General features: G+C 45.6%; 1 protein-coding gene across 2 annotated transcripts in view; it reads left to right on the top strand.

Moving 5' to 3' along the window:
* Nucleotides 1–783: 783 nt before the first annotated feature.
* GPATCH1 (G-patch domain containing 1) overlaps nt 784–17,635 on the top strand; it is a 39,857-nt gene continuing 23,005 nt past the window's right edge. Inside the window, exons 1-8 of one of the 2 annotated variants that reach the window (XM_049621533.1) lie at nt 784–1,149; nt 6,409–6,543; nt 8,968–9,053; nt 10,997–11,157; nt 11,810–11,907; nt 13,776–13,834; nt 14,196–14,438; nt 15,321–15,468. In XM_049621533.1, coding sequence (XP_049477490.1) covers nt 1,077–1,149; nt 6,409–6,543; nt 8,968–9,053; nt 10,997–11,157; nt 11,810–11,907; nt 13,776–13,834; nt 14,196–14,438; nt 15,321–15,468 — 1,003 coding nt within the window. In that variant the 5' untranslated portion in view covers nt 784–1,076. The remainder of the gene's footprint in view (nt 1,150–6,408; nt 6,544–8,967; nt 9,054–10,996; nt 11,158–11,809; nt 11,908–13,775; nt 13,835–14,195; nt 14,439–15,320; nt 15,469–17,635) is intronic. The other variant, XM_049621532.1, reaches the window with a different exon arrangement.

The raw sequence follows: 17,635 nt of genomic DNA, 5'->3' as shown, positions 1-17,635 counted from the left end.
TTGAGATCAGAGGATGCTTAGAATGCTTAAGCCACAGCCCCACTCCCAGAGATTCTGATTTGGAAGCCCTGGGGGATGGGTAAAGGGAATTTTAGCAACATCCTAGTGATTCTGACTCATGCCAACTTCTGATCCTCATTTGGAAAGCCTGGACTTCCAGATCTGGTTTTCATCTCAACCTCACCCCTTCCTAGCTGAGCTTCATCTTTTCCTTCCGCAAAAAAGGAGTTTGGGGGTGAGATAACAGCACTCCACTTGAGAGATGGCTCTTTCTTTAGATTCAGTGAGAATGTCCTGAGAGTCCCCACCCTACCTCACAGGAGCCTTTTGCTGGTCTGCTGGCTTTTTGTTTCCCCTTTCTCCTGTTCTTTCTCTTTTCAGTTTTCTTCCCCTTCCCTCCCCCCCCTTCCCCTCCTCCCTTTCCCTTCCTTTCCTTTCCCTTCTTTCCTCTCCTCTCCTCTCCCCTGCCCTCCTTTTCTTTTTTCTTATTTCTCTTCTCTTCTTTTCTTTCTTGTCCCGAGCTGCCTTAACCATGGACATCGGGGTTCCTGTGTCTGTGACTCCTTCCAGAGGTTTGGAAGGGGACTCCACCTATGCAAACCTAAGGGTGATATATACAAAACGCTTGTGAGTGTGTGTAGCTGGAAGCACAGGCACTTTCCCAACAGGTGGCGGGGTGGGGGTGGGAGTGAGGGTGGGATGGGAGGGAGCTGAAAGGGAGAGGGGGACAGGGACCAACAGGTGGGGGTGGGCAGACAGTCACGGAGCACCAGCCCCGCGGCGGGACAGATGGATGGCCTCTCAGCTTCTCCCAGGCGCCTCCGCCTGACCCTCTAGTCGCGGAGCTAGGATGTCGTGGCTGCCAGAGCCTCCGAGGTAACTCCTACCGGGTCTGGCTCTCACTAGACAGATTTGAGATCTCCCAAGCACAGACCAGTGGCGAGAGGCTAGCCAGGCCAACACCTTCGGGCACCTGCACCTGCAGCATCGCCTTGGTTCGCGGAGGAGAAAGGGCGGAAGCCTTTTGGCCCTCTGACGCTTCCGTAGCGAGGGGGCGGGGCCCGGAAGGGAGCAGGATGGCGGCGCTGGACAGTGACAGCGAAGAGGACTTGGTCAGCTATGGGACGGGCCTGGAGCCGCTGGAAGAAGGTGCGGGCCAGATTGGTCGCCGGGGTCTGTGGCAAACAGGTCCAGGATCCGGGGCAAAAACGCCCAACCCCGTGCCGGGCCTCCTGTGGCCCCGGGGTTAAGGCTCGCTCGCTACTGGTGTCGGGAACAGCGGTGAAAGAAGCGTGCTCGGTGCTTTTGGAGTGCCCACGCTCTGGAGCGACGGATGAGAGACCCTGAGGGGTGGGAAACAGAAAGATGACGAAACAGGCTCGTTGGAGAACTGGGGGGTGGTGGTGGTGATGGTCAGGCAATGTCTTCCCTAGGAGAGGACGTTTGAGCTCAGACTTGAAACAGAGGGAGGAACCAACCATACGAAGATCTGGGTAGGAGAGCATTTCAGGCAGAGAGAACAGCAAGCTCAAAAGCTCTGAAGTCAGAGCCAGTTTGACAAATTGAGGGTCAGGCAGGACTGCTGTGGGTGGAGCCGACGACGGCAGCAATGGGAGACTGGCAGAAGAGGATGTCAGAGGCGGAGGCAGGGGCTGCATCTTACTTGGTATGTAAGGGTGTTTGGATTTTATACTGAGTGTAGGACAGTCATTGTGGGGTTTTACACAAGGGAGAGATGTATATTTTTAAGATTATTCTGTTCTCGATTTTGAGAATAGACGGGTTGGCGGGGGTGGTGTGGGCAAGAGCCAAGGAGAAATATTAGCAAAAAGCGGTCTGGAGATGATGATGATGGCTTGGACTGGGGTGTTAGCAGTGGTGGTGGTAAGAAATGGTCTGGGTAGAGGTACACATTGAAAGCAGAGCAGACTGGACTTGCTGCTGAGATGTGGGGGTGAGGGCAAGATGAGGCAAGGTTCTTACCCCCGTTTCTGGTCTGATTCCTTAATGACTTGATTTGTTCAGCAATGTATTGAGTACCCAGGAAGGACTGATGGCAGTGCTAGCCCTGTGGGTAGGACAAAGGGAGCATGGGGAGCATGGTGGGTAGGAGTTACTTGCAGACCTCCTGTTGGTGGGACCTTTTTTTTTTTTTTCTTAATATATGTATTTTTGAGAGAGTTCAAGTGGGGGAGGGGTAGAGAGAGGGGAGACAGGGGATCTGAAGCAGGCTCTGCACTGACAGGCTGACAGCAGCAAGCCCAATGTGGGGCTCAAACTCAGCAATCCGGAGATCATGACCTGAGCCACCCAGGCGCCCCTGTTGGTGGGATCTTATTTGCCACCCTGACCGCATCCTGCCAGGTTGGTTGTACTTCTGGGGCATTTCTACTGAAGACCCTTCCCTACCAGCAGTTATTTAAAAAAATTTTTTTTAACATTTATTTTTGAGAGACAGAGCGAGACAGAGCACGAGTGGGGGAGGGGCCAAGAGGGGTGGGGGGGACACAGAATCCAAAGCAGGCTCCAGGCTCTGAGCTGTCAGCACAGAGCCTGACACAGGGCTCGAACTCAAGGACCTCGAGATCATGACCTGAAGTGAAGTTGGACGCCCAACTGACTGAGCCACCCAGGCGCCCCTCCCTACCAGCAGTTCTAATCATCAGAAACTTTTGCCAGACACTGGCCCTACTTTTACCCTCTGCTTACAAAAGACAGAGGGACACTAGTCTCCTGAAAGCTTCTTATGTGCTTAAGACAGCCCTTGCATTTCCTCTAAGTCATCTCCGTACTTCACTCAACATCCTCAGTTCTCTGATATGTTCAGTTTAAAGTCCCTGAAACCCCAATTTGTCAGAGCCTTTCTCGAAGTATGGGACCAGAGTGTGGGTAGAACAGGGCTACCATTAGTGTGTTCTTCATTCTAGACTGTAGTTTTTTAATACAACCTAAGTTCACGGTAGCTTTATTGGCAGGCGTATCACCCCATGATCTCAAAGAATTTGTTGACAGAGATCCTGTATTGGAGGAGTTCAGATCTAGTTGAGCACAAAAGTACAAGGTTTGCAAGTGCTAAATTATATGATATAGACAGGAAACAACCTCCACAAGCTAGCAGGGAACCTGAGAGGGCCAGATGGGATTCCTTTTAAAACTGGTTCGGGTTAGCTATGCAGAAAGAGGGCAGGGGTTCGACCTGCATGGGTGGAGGTTATTACAGCCGTGTTGGGCAGCTGTTTATGCATTTCTGTATTTCTCATCTCACACTTGTTTCCTTGTGAGTGACATATTGTAAGCATCAACTATTTGACCTACGTTTTTCCAGTTCCTCCTCTTTGATGATGCACAGAATCTGAAATGAAGCCCAATGGCCTAACCATGCTTTTGAAATGAAAGGAAGGGACATTTGATTTGTAGATCTCCCCCCGCCCCTACCCGGGTCTAAAAGTCACTCTTTAACTTCTCACTATTAGAAGTTTTTGAAGATTGAGTCATTGTTTCCCAAGCACTTTGAAGTTTAAATGCACTCAGTACATTTTACAGTATAGCATACTAGACCAATAATCACTTTTACTTCCTGCTTTGAAGTTTTAGTGACAGGTTAGACAAACATTGGTAGAGGAAGGACTCCAGTACTTAATTAAAGTTGCTGGCCCTGATGGAAAAGTTTTCTGGTTAAGAGATAGTGGCCAAACTGTCACACACAGACCCACAGGCACAGAGGCCCTCTGGCCTGGAAGGAAGGGGGCACCAGAACTTACTTACCCTCATTAGATACTTCTACTTGGTTCTGGATCATCTCTGGCTCATCCTGTACCCAGATTAAGTTTAGGGCGATTTTCCTCCTTGAAGCTATGGCTTTCCCACTTCAGACTCTCTGTGGCTCCCATCACCCATAGGGCATACCACAGACCCTGAAGCACTGAGTGCAAGGCCCTTTGCACTATCTGCCCTTCTAGTTCCATCTTCTGCCCCTTCCCTTACCTCTAGTCAGTCTAGACTACTTTTTCAGACTTACGATTTATTGATTGAGGCAATGCCTCTGTTGGGAATTATGTCTCTATCAGCAGCTGTCAGATTCTGCTCATGCTGAGGGTGACTGTGATGTTGTGGTCCTTGTACATTGTCAGAAGAGTTCTTATATATTCAGCTCTCCTCTGCGTGGCTCTGAGTGCCCTGGAAACAGGGACAGAGTTGTGTCTAGTTTTCCACACCCAGGGTCTAGTACAGGGTTGCTTCCATGGTGAGGGATAGTATGGCTGGTATCCCTGGCTTGGAGGCAGAGTTGAAATCTGATTTCAGCTTTGTGTTTATGAGCCGTGGACTTTAGGGTTGTTACTTAATCAGAGCATGCTTATCAGTTATGAAGAATGAGATAATATGTGTGAAAAGAAGGGCTGTGTTGTTATTAGCAGCACTAATTACAAGAGGGCCTGGCCACAACGCCACCTCCTCCCCGGAGTTTTCTCCTGATGTGATTAGAGGTGGCGCCTCCCCCTCAGGAGCCCTGTGGGACCCAGCTGGCCATGCTGGTCGGCCCTCATTATCTGCCGCCACAGGTTCCACTTAGCTGTCTGCTGATCTTATCTCCCCTTCCAGGTTAAGAGCACCTTGGGAACAGAGCAAGAATGGCACCTCGCGTTGGCAGGGTGTGCCCTCTCTCACCTTAACCCAGTAGTTCTCGATCGGGGATGATGATGCCCCTCAGTGGATGTTGGCCGTGCTGGGTGGGAGAGCAATGCTTACTGGCATCTGCTGTTACGGGCCAGGGATGCCGCTAAATCCTACAGTGCACAGGACCGTCCCACGGCACAGATCTATCCTGTACAAACTGCCCATAGTGCCGAAGTTGAGAAACCCCACCTTAGCCAAGAATCGTGCCAGGTGCACATGTAGTAGTGGATTGAGTGTGACGCATTTCCAAACACTGGAAATCTTGGATCATGGGACCCGAGTTGTAATTCAGTTCCTTAGAGTGAAATGAAATTGTAGCTGATATTAACTAACCAAGCTTCGCTGTGACCAAACACTGTGCTCACCTCTCTGCCTGTGGTGGGTCCTCCTCAGCACCAGCCTACCAGATAGGTTCTGTTTATTGCCCTACCTTTACAGTCGTGGAGGCTGAGGTGTGGAGAGATCAAGTAACTTGCCCAAGTTCACAAAGTAGCAAGGGTAGGGGGATTTGAACCTGGATGTCTTGATCTTCCAAACCTCAACTCTTGACTGCCCTGCCATGGGTTATACTCCAGAAATGATGTAAAGGCATCACAAGCTACTAGTAAGAATGTAGGACTATGAGGCTAGAAGTTCCTCTGCTTTTTGTTCCATCTTCCAGAAGTAGTCACTGGCTTAATTATTGAAATAACAGGGACACATGGGCTTATCTACTGTACATAATAATAATAATAATGGCAGCCAGTATTTTAAGTGCTTACTGTGTACCTCTTCTTGCTAAGCACTTTATAGGCATTATCTTATTCACTTTGCATAACAACTCTATGAAATAGATATTACTATTCGTGTCACCCCCATTTTACGGATGAGGAAATCAAGGCATAGAGAAGTCAAGGTGACTGAGGTCCTGGTCCTGGTAAAGATGGGGTGAAAGCGTTGTGACCCTCAACTCTATGCCTTTAACTATCATATAACTTGCTTTCTGTGTTGAATGTTTGAAAGTAACTTGATGGTTACTTTTTATTTTAAATAGATTCAGAATTCTGAATCACAGTGGATAAAATTAACCAGTAATTTGTGACACAGTACCTGAAAGTGTAAACCTAAGGAATTTTTAGACTTTATTAAGCTCCTTTCCACTATGTGATGTAGCAAGCCAGCCCTTTTCAGCAGAGCAGGAAAATGATTAATTTGAAAGAACAGTAACTATGGAATCAGGAGATTGCCAGGAATAAGGACACATTTGGGATTTGGGGAGAATGGGCAACACCAAAGGACAAACTCTGGGCTTGGGATGCTGTGAAGTTCTAGAAGAGATACAGAACTGTTCCTTGTGTCGCGAACCTTCTCATGCCCTGTGCCAGCCCCGCGACCTGCCTCTGGCATTGCCAGTAGAGTTTATCTCCAACGATTGGAACCGCCCCCGCCCCATATAATTCAGTTTATGTGATGGACTTTAGTGGGAATCAGGCCATTGGTGCCAAAACGTGTGTCTAACAGAAATAAGAAGCATCTATAATAGCCTTAGAACTATAAAGAAGCTTGATACAGTGTGTTACTTTAGAAACTACATAAGCTAGTAAAGCCTAGGAATAAAAAAAAAAAACTTAATTAAACTTGTTACACTTGAAATTACAAGAAGTAAACAATTCAGCATGTTTAAGAAATGACACTTTCCCTAAATTTTTTTCTAATCCGCCACCTGCTTCTCTCTCATCAAAATACTTTTTTCAGGTGAAAGACCAAAAAAACCAATTCCTCTTCAGGATCAGACTGTCAGAGACGAAAAAGGAAGGTATAAACGGTTTCATGGGGCCTTTAGCGGAGGTTTCTCTGCTGGGTACTTCAACACTGTTGGCTCGAAAGAAGGTATGATTTTCCTACGTGTAGCTATCATATCATATCATATCACTGAACTATTATAAGATTCTCCTCCTCTTCCACCTCTCCCTTTTTAAAAAAACTTCTTTAAACACTTTAATACACACACTGTAGACTTTTGTGTTCTTTCAAGATTTGGCATGTTTTCAGAGTCCACTGGTATGTTGTTCATTGGTTACAACCTGAGGGTGAAAGTTTTCTTTCACTTAAAAAAAAAAAAAAAAAAAAAGATATATTCTCACCAGATGGTTAAGTGACGATAATGACTTCCGTTTTATACCATCGCATCTTGCCACACACAAAATGCTGTCATACACATTCCCTCAGGTAACCATTGTCTCCCGCGTCTTAGTGACTGAGGAAGGCAGGTGTCATAGTTGCTTTGTAGGTGAGGCCACTGAGGGTCAGAGCCGCTCTCTCCTGGCACTGGGGACCACAGCATGCTTGTCAGTCTATGCTCTCAACCTGAAGAAAAATCAGTTAAAAATTTCATGTTATGCAATATAATGGATTCTGCATTGTTTAAAGTCACGTATGCTTTTTAAGTGTTTTCACACAGAAACTGGAATGACTTTTATGTGCCAGATAGGAAGGGAAGAAGAACTGAGTAACTCATGTAGCGATTGTTGAGAACAAAATGGGACACGGTTTTATATATACACAATAACTTGTATAGAACAATAGTAAAATAAAGATGAGAAAAGCCATGTAAGAAAAATAGTTGGGGTAAATAAGATGGTTTAAAGTTCAATATCCAGAATGTGTAAAGAGCAGTTCAATGAGCAAATGACCACAGTATCTGAACAGTTTACTCCAGAGGAGATAGAAACGCTGTATTTAATATTCAGCCTTATTACTAAGAAAGGCAAAGTAAGGTAACCAAGGCACTATGAAATTAGCACACTTTATTAAAATGTTAAAAGTGGCAGGAGGGTTGGTGACGAAAGAAGTACACTAATACGTACACTGATACGTTGCTGATTGTTGCGATTATAGCTGTGTCATATATTGTAATAAGACTAGCTCAAACGATTGTCAGGAAGACTGTGATACATTCATACCCTGGAGTATCTCTTTACCATTAGAAGGACTATACAGAAATCGGGCAAAGACTATAGAAATCCAAAGTGGAGGAAGCCAGTGGCCTAGGAGAGCTGATCCTCACTCCCGGATACCTGGGGGTATCTCCCAGGCCTGCCCAGAAACCTGCTCCACCCACTGACCAAGAGTAGATCTGCCCCATACTCCTTAGGTCCACAGGACTCCTGTAGGAAATCAGAAAGGAGGTGTGTCCCTCTCAGAGAAAACTACAAAAGTGTATCGTAGAGGGTTACAGATGCATTTAACCACCAGGCCATTCTCACCGTATAGGCATGGTACATGCTTGGTGACTATGGGCAGGGAACCGGCGTGGTAGTTATAGGACCCAGGGGTTTGATGGAATTGGGGGTGGTATGGGCATTACCTGTCCTTAGACTGGCCAGGTTGAGTCCTTGGGCCAGGGCACCCTGAATTTGCCTGCACTGCTTCTGTGACTCGGTGCCAGCCACCCTTTCACAGCTGACTCGTGCCCCTTGATGTTATGTCTTCATATGTTAACAAGTTGGTGTCTGTTGCTGTCCTCTTGGTCTCAGAGTGGTCCTGCCTTTTAAGGTGACCTTGCATCTTTTGGTTCACATCTACTTGGAAAAAGAATGTCACTTTCTTCTCTCTCTCTCTTTTTTATTTCAAAAAAAATATTTTTAATGTTTATTTATTTTTGAGAGAGAGAGAGTGAGACAGAGAGTGAGCAGGGGAGGAGCAGAGAGAGAGAGGGAGACACAGAATCGGAAGCGAGCTCCAGGCTCTGAGCTGTCAGCACAGAGCCCGACGCAGGGCTCGAACCATGAACCGTGAGAACATGACTGGAGCTGAAGTCGTATGCCTAACCGACTGAGCCACCCAGGCGCCCCTCTCTCTCTCTGTTTTTTTTTTTTTTAGAGAGAGAATGAGGGAGTGGGGGAGGGGCAGAGAGAGAGGGAGAGAGAATCTTAAGCAGGCTGCATGCCCAGCGCAGAGCCCAACTCTGGGCTTGATTTCACGATCGTGAGATCATAATTTGAGCTGAAATCAAGAGTCAGATGCTTAGCCAACTGAGCCACCTACGCACCCCATCTCCACTTTTACTGTATAATTTGATTTCTCTTGGTCCTAGATTCTTAGGAGGAAACCTATCCACTGAGTTCTGCCAAGAGTTGTGAGCATTAATAAAGTTACGTTGTATAATTATCTCTACATGAGCAGTGAGATAGAAAGTAGCTAAGGGTTTGTAGGTACTGGGGGTTTCAAGTACATAATTGCATTATTTAATTATTTAGTAATAAACCAACATACCATCTATTATCATAATATTCTAAACGCTTTTCTTTCAAGGATGGACGCCCTCTTCCTTCGTGTCTTCGCGACAGAACAGAGCAGACAAATCTGTTCTTGGTCCCGAAGACTTCATGGATGAAGAGGTGGGTGTGCAGAACCGGAATTGCCTGTTAGCCAGTGGGATGCATGCAGCGCCTTAGTCTCCCCAGAGGGTTCAGTGTACGAAGGCTTCTTTGTTTGCGAGGCTTTTTCTTTTAGGAGTTTGGACTAGAGTGCTCTGTACCTCAATGCATTCTTGTTCACTGGAGTAGCATCTTATGCTGGGGCCAGTTTCTAAAGTTAAGGGTGGAGAGGAAAGTCGTTCATAGGCAAATTTCCTTGAAGAAGCCCCAGTTGCCCCAAAAGTGCAGTATCCACGGAGCTGAGTCCACAGCCTCCGACAGTAACTTTGTGCACACCACCGTTTAAGGAACGGTGAGCGACTAGACCAGTTAGGAGTCAAAGGGAGCCCTGTGCAGGCACCTGGGTACCTCATTAACACAACGATGACTGTGCACTTCTTAGGGTAAATGGGAGCGGGGGGCGGGGGGGGGGGGGTTGTCCTAGGGCCTACAGGGTGTGCTTCATATTTTTAAAAAAATGTTTATTTATTTATTTTGAGAGAGAGATACAGCATGAGCAAGGGAGGGACAGACAGAGAGAGGGGGAGGCAGAGAATCCCAAACAGGCCCTGCATTGCCAGCGCAGAACCTGATGCGGGGCTCGAACTCCCCGGCCGCAAGATCATGACCTGAGCCAACAGCAAGAGTCGGAAGCTTAACCAACTGAGTCACCCAGGAACCCCATGCTCCATTTTGCTTTAAAATTAAACCTCTGTTTCCTTAAAACCTAGTCATGGATTCATTTGTGATAAAGAAGAAATAGAACACTATATTAACATCCTTTAGGTTGCAGGTAAGAGGCAAGGGGAGGTCCCCTTCCTATTTGACTAGCATAATCTATATGGAAACATGACTCATGGAACAAGAAGCCTAGATGTCAGCGAGGCCCCGTGTCCTCTCTTCTCAGCCATCTTCTGCATGTCAGTTTGTCCTTACATCAACCCTCCTTGTGGTCCCAAGGTGGCTACAGTAGCTCCAGATGGCACATCCAGGATCACATCACCTAGTGGAAGGAGGGCTTTTCTTTGGTATCTTTTCTTGAGAGCAAGGAAACCATTCCCATAAGTCCTACCGGGGATCTTACCTCACGTCTGCTGGGGCAGATTGTTTTACGTGCTCATTCTTAAAGCCATCCTTGGCAGTGGAAGTGGGATCAAAGGACTGGCTTAGATAAGATACGAACCCCTATTGCCTAACTCTCCCTGGGCCCCAGCATACACACCAGGACACCACTGCGGGAGTGCATGGTGGCACCGAGGGGGCCGGTGTCTGCACAGCTTCAGGGCTCTGTGAGGAAAGAGGGAGGGCATAGGCTATCGGAAAGGCAGCCAACAGGAAATGCAGAAACACTTAAGGTAGCACGTACATGCTCAGGAATGCTTGCTGACTGTGACTCTGAGATTTGCCCCCTGCACTTTGACCTTGGAAATATTGTCTGAGGCAACAGTTACTTTCTGTAGAAGTAATTATTGGATTTTAATTACTTCTTATCTTCCTAGCTTGGCTGTGCCTCTTGTGGCCTCACTGAGTGGCCGTCGTCATGCCCTGTCCTCGGCTACCGGCCTTAGCTTTTGTGAGGATCCTAAAGGCAGATATAAAGTCAGCTGCTCCACACACACACGCAAACACACACACACACAAGTCAGCTGCTCCACTGATGCCTAATTTGGCTGTGTAGTTTTTTTGTTTGTTTTTTAAAGTTTTTACGTATTCATTTATTTAAGTAATCTCTGTACCCAACATGGGGCTCAAACTCACAACCCCAAAATCAGAGTTGCATGCTTTTCTGACTGAGCAAGGCAGGCATCCCATCAGTTGTGTGGTTTTAACTTTTTTTTTTCTTTAAGAAATAAAGCTACGTGATGTATTATGGTTAATCACTTACCAAATAATGTAAGTAATTCTGTTTGAATTTTCTTTTAAAGGATCTTAGTGAATTTGGGATAGCACCTAAAGCAATTGTCACCACGGATGATTTTGCTTCCAAAACCAAAGATAGAATACGAGAAAAGGCCAGGCAGTTAGCAGCTGCTACTGCCCCCATTCCTGGAGCTACTCTGCTTGATGACCTCATAACACCAGCAAAGTGAGAAGAATTTTGTTCTAACTTTTGTGATCTTGGCATCTGCTTTGCATATACATAATGATCTTAATTACAGGTAGTTTGGTTGCAAGTAGGAGAAGCCTAGCTTGAGTGCAAAAGGGGGTTTTGCCAAAAGGATCTTGTGCTTTTATTGCATGGCGTATTCTAGAGCTCCAGTGACCAGCTCTGCTGCTGGGGCTGGTGGAGGCTGGTGAGCTGTTAGGAACTCGGGTGCCTTCCCTCCCACCCTCCCTCAGAAGCCTCAAGGGCTCTCTCCGGTCTGCCTCATTCTTCCCTCTCTTTCTGCATATCTCCTTGTTCTGTTCCTGGGTTGTGTGGCCTGATGTGGCAGCCTCAGACTCATGGTTTCTTAGGCCCCAGGCTTGACAAGGACCATTTAGAGCCCCCAGGTGTCCATTCCAAAGGCCCAGCAGAGAGGACACGGATGGACTTCCCCAGGTTCGGTGTGCACCCACGTCCAGTGAGCTGTGGCCAGAACGGCAGGGCCATGTGGTTCTGATGTGCATGGGGGTGGGCTGTGTTTCAGGGCTCAGGCACAAGTGTGTGAGCTGGACAGGGACTCAAAGACTGCTGATTTCTTACTATCCTCCAGTATTATAAAAGGAAGTTCACGTTCAATGCCTTGATATCCTAGATTATCTATTGGTTTTGAATTGCTAAGAAAAATGGGCTGGAAGGAAGGACAAGGAATTGGCCCTCGAGTAAAGAGAAGACCTCGCCGACAAAAACCTGGTATGTATATTGATTGTCATCAATTCTGTAGCACACTTTTTAATGGCTACACGTTTTGGGAAATGAAGCTGCCGGGCAAAGTAATATGCAGATACAGTTGACTGCATGCAGTTGAAAATCCATGTATAACATTTACTTGTTTATTTTCAAGTACAAATTATATATATATATATATATATATATATATATATATATACACTTATATAACATACAGTGTTATATTTCCACATGTTACTATTGACTTCCTAAAAACTTATCTGCTTAATAGCCTACTGTTGACCAAGAGCCTCACTGATAACATAAACAGTCAATTAACACATATTTTATATGTTATAGGTATTAAATACTGTATTCTTACAATAAAGTAAGCTAGAGAAGAGAAATTATTATTGAGAAAATCCTAAGGTAAATATATTCACATTAGCTCTACTATAAAAAGTCTGTGTGTAAATGGACCTTTGCAGTTCAAACCTGTGCTGTTTAAGAGTCAACTGTATTTTTTTTTTAATTTGAGTACAGTTGACACACAATGTTACATTAGTTTCAGGTGAGCAGCGCGGTGATTGGACAAGTCCATAGGTTCTGCTGTGCTCACCACAAGAGTAGTGGCCATCTGTCACCATACAGCGCTGTTACAGTACCATTGACTGTATTCCTTGTGCTGTGCCTTTTATCCCTGTGACTTATGCATTCCAGAACTGGAAGCCTATATCGCCCACTTCCCTTCACCCATTTTGCCCATCTCTAAGTCCCCTTCCATCTGGCAGCCATCAGTTTGTTCTCTGCATTTATAGGTCTGATTCTGCTATTTGTTTATTCATTTATTTTTTTTTTTCTAGATTCCACATATGAGTGAAATTTGTCTTTCTCAGCCAATACTTAGCACAACATCCTCTAGGTTCATCCATGTCACAAATGACATGATCCCATCCTTCTTATGGCTGTGTAATGTTCCATGGGATATTTAACTATACCCCATCTTTCTTATCCACTCGTCTATTGATGGATGCTGACGTTGCTTCTATATCTTGGCTATTGTAAATAATGCTGTAATAAACATAGGGGTGTGTGTATCTTTTCAAATTAGTGTTTTTGTTTTTTCCTTTGGATAAATACCGACTGGTAGAATTTTTAGATCATATGGTATTTTTATTTTTAAATTTTTTTAAGTTCATTTATTTTGAGAGAGAGAGAAAGTGCTGGTGAAGGAGGGGCAGAGAGAGAGAGGGAGAGCGAGGATCCCAAGCAGGCTCCGCATCGCCAGCGCGGAGTCCGATGCGGGGCTTGAATTCACGAATCGGGAGATCATGACCTGAGCGGAGGTTGGACGTTTAACCGACTGAGCCATCCAGGCACCCCTATTTTTAATTTTTTGAGAAACCTCTGTATTGTTTTCCACAGTGGCTCTACCAATTTCCATTCCCAAAAGGTCACCTGTATTTTAAGGCTTTCTGTGTGTCATGCGTAATAGCATTGTACTAGAATTGTACAAGTTTATATTTCTGCTAGCACCATGTGAAACTGTTTCCTACTCTTATCAAAACTGTGTCACAGTTTAATAGGATTCTTTTCTATTTATGTCTTACCCTTGGTCTCCCCAGCCAGAGTACGAACTCTTGGAGGCAGTAATAATTTCCTTTGGGTTCTCTGTGGCCCTGGGACAGTAGTGGTTAGTCACTGAGCACATTATTGACAGAGTGTGGGTGGGGCAGGGACTGGTGGAAAACAATTCCTGAGTGATCAGTCTCTGACCCTAAAGCCGTAGTACCTTTCATAAGTGCTGTCATGGACTTCTAAAGAATGTCAGCAAGTTAGATTTCCATATTTTTAGCTGCTCATGACTAATGTATTTGACATCTCTTTTATAGATCCTGGAGTAAAAATCTATGGCTGTGCATTACCCCCTGGAGGCTCTGAAGGATCCGAGGTACTATATGCAAAGGCTGACCTTGAATTTGGTATAGTGACACCTGTTAGATTATGAACGTGTAATTTTAGGGTCAGAAGAATTTTAGAAATCAGTCAGATCCCATTACGGTGAAATACCCCTACCCTGAAACTGTCTTCATGTCAGAGAATGTATTCAGCAACATGCCCTCACCATACATGTCCAAGGTCTGTTCAGATTCTTGAGTATCAGGGACTCAATTTAGCGATTTGTAATAGTGGAATGAAAGTTTGGTCATTGTTCTGTTTGGAAGTAGTCATTTGAAAATAGTATTTTATAGGCTTCCTTTGCACCAGTCAGTGACTCACCTCCATTCTCCTTTTTCCTCGTGGTTAAATAGGATGAAGATGATGACTATGTGCCTGAAAATGTGACCTTTGCACCCAAAGACATCACACCTGTGGATTTCACACCTAAAGATAACGTGCATGGACTGGCTTACAAGGGCCTGGATCCCCACCAAGCATTGTTTGGAACTGCGGGAGAACATTTTAATCTTTTCAGTGGGGGACCTGAGGGAGCCAGCAATCTCCTTGGAGAGATTGGGGTGAATAAAGGAAGAAAATTGGGAATTTCAGGCCAGGTAAAAGTTTCTGTTTCATGAACATGGAACCATTGACAAATGAGAACGCTTTCCATATTATACTATACCTATAGCAGTCATTATTCATTGACTATGCGAAGACTTTGAGGTGGTTATGTTTTCCTTACGGCCTTTTCTGAACACGGTTCAAGCACACCTTCCTGATTTTAATAGGTACTGCTGAGATCCTGTGACCTAATGTTCTTTAAAAAAACATTTTTTTTATGTTTATTTATTTTTGAGAGAGAGAGAGAGAGAGAGACAGAGCGTGAGCAGGGGAGGGGCAGAGAGAGACACACACACAGAACCTGAAGCAGGCTCCAGGCTCCGAGCTGTCAGCACAGAGCCCAACGCTGGGCTCGATCCCACAAACCCCAAGATCATGACCTGAACTGAAATTAAGAGTCTGACGCTCAACCAATAGCCACCCAGGCATCCCTCCAAATTTCTTTCAAACAAAAAGTAATCCTTGTTGGAGGCCATGTCCACAAAGGTTATAGATTCTTACAATAGCTATTTCAGTAGTGGTGCCTTGAGATCCTGGTCACCAGCACTGGCCCCAGGCCATAATGACCGGAAGATGAATATTCTGATGCTGGGTGTGTTCTCCACATTGATGTTGGGTGTGTTCTCCAAGCCTTCCTTCGCTAGGCCCCAGACCTGTAGCTGCTGCTAGGCCTGGAAGACAGCCCCAGCACTGGAGGATGGCATTCACTTCTGTTTCCCTTCTGTTCCCTTCCCTTCTGTTTCTGCTTCCCTTCTCTCTTGGTGCTCTTGCAATGCTAATGTGGTCTGTTCAACCACATCCTTAAAGGAGCTTTATTCTTCAGTGGAGACATGCTCTAAAACCTGTCATTGCTGTTTGAAACGTTGTTTTTGAAGGCTTTTGGTGTTGGTGCCCTGGAAGAGGAAGATGATGACATCTATGCCACAGAAACTTTATCCAAATATGACACCATTTTGAAGGATGAGGAGCCTGGAGATGGACTCTACGGCTGGACAGCACCCAGGCAGTATAAAAGTCAGAAAGGTAATTCCATGGACCCTCAACCAATGGTAGGACCAAATATCAGGGTATCAGGAAGAAGGGATTGCAGAATTGATAACTGCAGTGTCAGCCTCGGTGGAGTTGGGGGTGGTGGCCAGAGATGGAGGGTGAGAAACAAAGTGGAGAGAAGAGAGGCCCCGTGTGGAGGGGTAAGACAGAAGGTAGACCGGGTCGGAGCCAAAGCCAGCTGTCAAGACAAGGCCAAGGTGGGGAGGAGGAAGAGGTCTGGAATCAGGGAAGGAGCGAGTATGTGGACAGGTGCTCGTGCTGCAGGTCAGAGGTGGCACTGGGTCAGAGGGAAGCCCAAGAAACTGGGCAACTGGCCAACATAGGCCCAGCAGGTCAGAAGGCCAGGTGCGGGACCTTCGGTGTGGGACCTTCAGCAAGAGGGAGCTTGGTCCTGGCACCCAGCCTGTCTCCTCACTTGAGTCCCTGGTTCCTGGGGGGCTCTTGTTGGGCTAGGAGGTGGACATGTCTTAACACAACTTAAATTTCAAGTCAGGGTCTGTAGTGACTCAGATCCTGTGGTTCTTTTTTGTTTTATTTTTTGAGAGAGAGAGGGTGCAAGTGAGTGAGGCACAGAGAGAGAGAAAGAGAGAGAGAGAGAGAAGTGGGGCTCACCCAGGGCTCATGTTTTACCTGAAGTGGGGCTTGAGCTCACCTGACGTGGGACTCGAACTCATGAACTGTGAGATCTGTGAGATCATGACCTGAGCTGAAGTCAGATGCTTAACAACTGAGCCACCCAGGTGCCTTTAGATCCTGTGGTTCTAAGTAATACTTCAGTTTTTCTTTCCAGAAAAGGTGTAGTGTAGGGAGGAGACAGTTTGGAGCAGATGTTAGTAGCATGTGATTTGGGGTCATCTGACTGGATTTGGATCACAGCTGTCTACTGCCCAGCAGTGGGACATGGGGCAAGACTAGTAACCTCTCTGGGCATCATTTGTAAAGTGAGGATCAGATCCGCCCTGAGGGTCCTTATGAGGATTAAGTGGCATAACTCGGTGTTTGGCATGGTACCTGCCCAAAGACTGAATAAATAGTACCTACTCTTCTCTGGTTATAATGATAACAAGCACCTAAATGAAGTAAGGAGGTGATTGCTGAGATAAAACAGTCTACAGAGACATTTTTGGATGAAATTTGATCTAATTCCTGTACAACACAGCTGAAACATACATGTTGAAATCTAAATAATCCGAGCATAACTTCCCTAAAGGATGCCTATTTTGCATTTCTAGAAGGAAAAGAAGCAGGCGCAAACCAGTTTTTAGAGGTGGTGAGCTTAGCGACTGTGAACACAAATTCTGAGACAGGCTGCCTGGATTCCAGCCCTGGCCCTCCCCACTTAGTAGCTGTGGCCTCGGGCATCCTTGCCTGGACAGTGGGCATGACTGTGGCATATACCCAAGGAGATTTTAACGTACATGAAGGGCTTGAGACCTGCCTGGCACACAGCATGCACTCTGAGTGTCCGTGGCCTCTGTCATGATCGCCAAAAAACGAATCTAGGGTTTCACACAAATGCTGGAAGAGGGTGTGCCCAAATGTTCGTTGATGTCACTTCTTCCTTTTGGTTACCTAGGTTTTCAGAATCTTCTACTAAGACTATGTATTATTTTTATAACTTAAAAAGATGTATGTTAATGTGTTATAATATATTAATATTACAGATTACATTAACATGTTAATTATTGATCATGTTGATTATGGCAATATATTGACACAATACTATATGACTAGCATTATCAGAATATATTAATTATATAATAATTGCTAATTTATCATACATATTTAGATCTGTCTCCTGGGTCAGATCTTTGGCTTTTCCTTTATACAACACCTTTGTGCTAATTGAATCCTACCCTTCTCCACATCAAGCCTGAGCTGCTGACTTTCCCCGATCCCCCCCAGACTCCCCTTATCCCCTCTCTGCCGTGGCCTCCTCATCTCTCCCACCCCTAGACACAACTTTCTATACTTTTGACCTTAAGGTTTTTCACTGAGTGAATCTAAATTTAGCCAGTCTTCGTGGTTGATTTTTTAATTATTCTTATTTGTTTCCATGATCCATACAGCTATAATAAATATTCTATGGCTCTGTCTTGATGCACATTTGCGTTTTATTTCTTCAGAATAAATTCACAGA

The sequence above is a fragment of the Panthera uncia genome (genome assembly GCF_023721935.1).
Source record: "Panthera uncia isolate 11264 chromosome E2 unlocalized genomic scaffold, Puncia_PCG_1.0 HiC_scaffold_19, whole genome shotgun sequence".
Lineage (NCBI taxonomy): Eukaryota > Metazoa > Chordata > Mammalia > Carnivora > Felidae > Panthera > Panthera uncia.
Note: the sequence above shows the minus strand (reverse complement) of the source record. Positions and strands in the feature narration are given on the sequence as shown.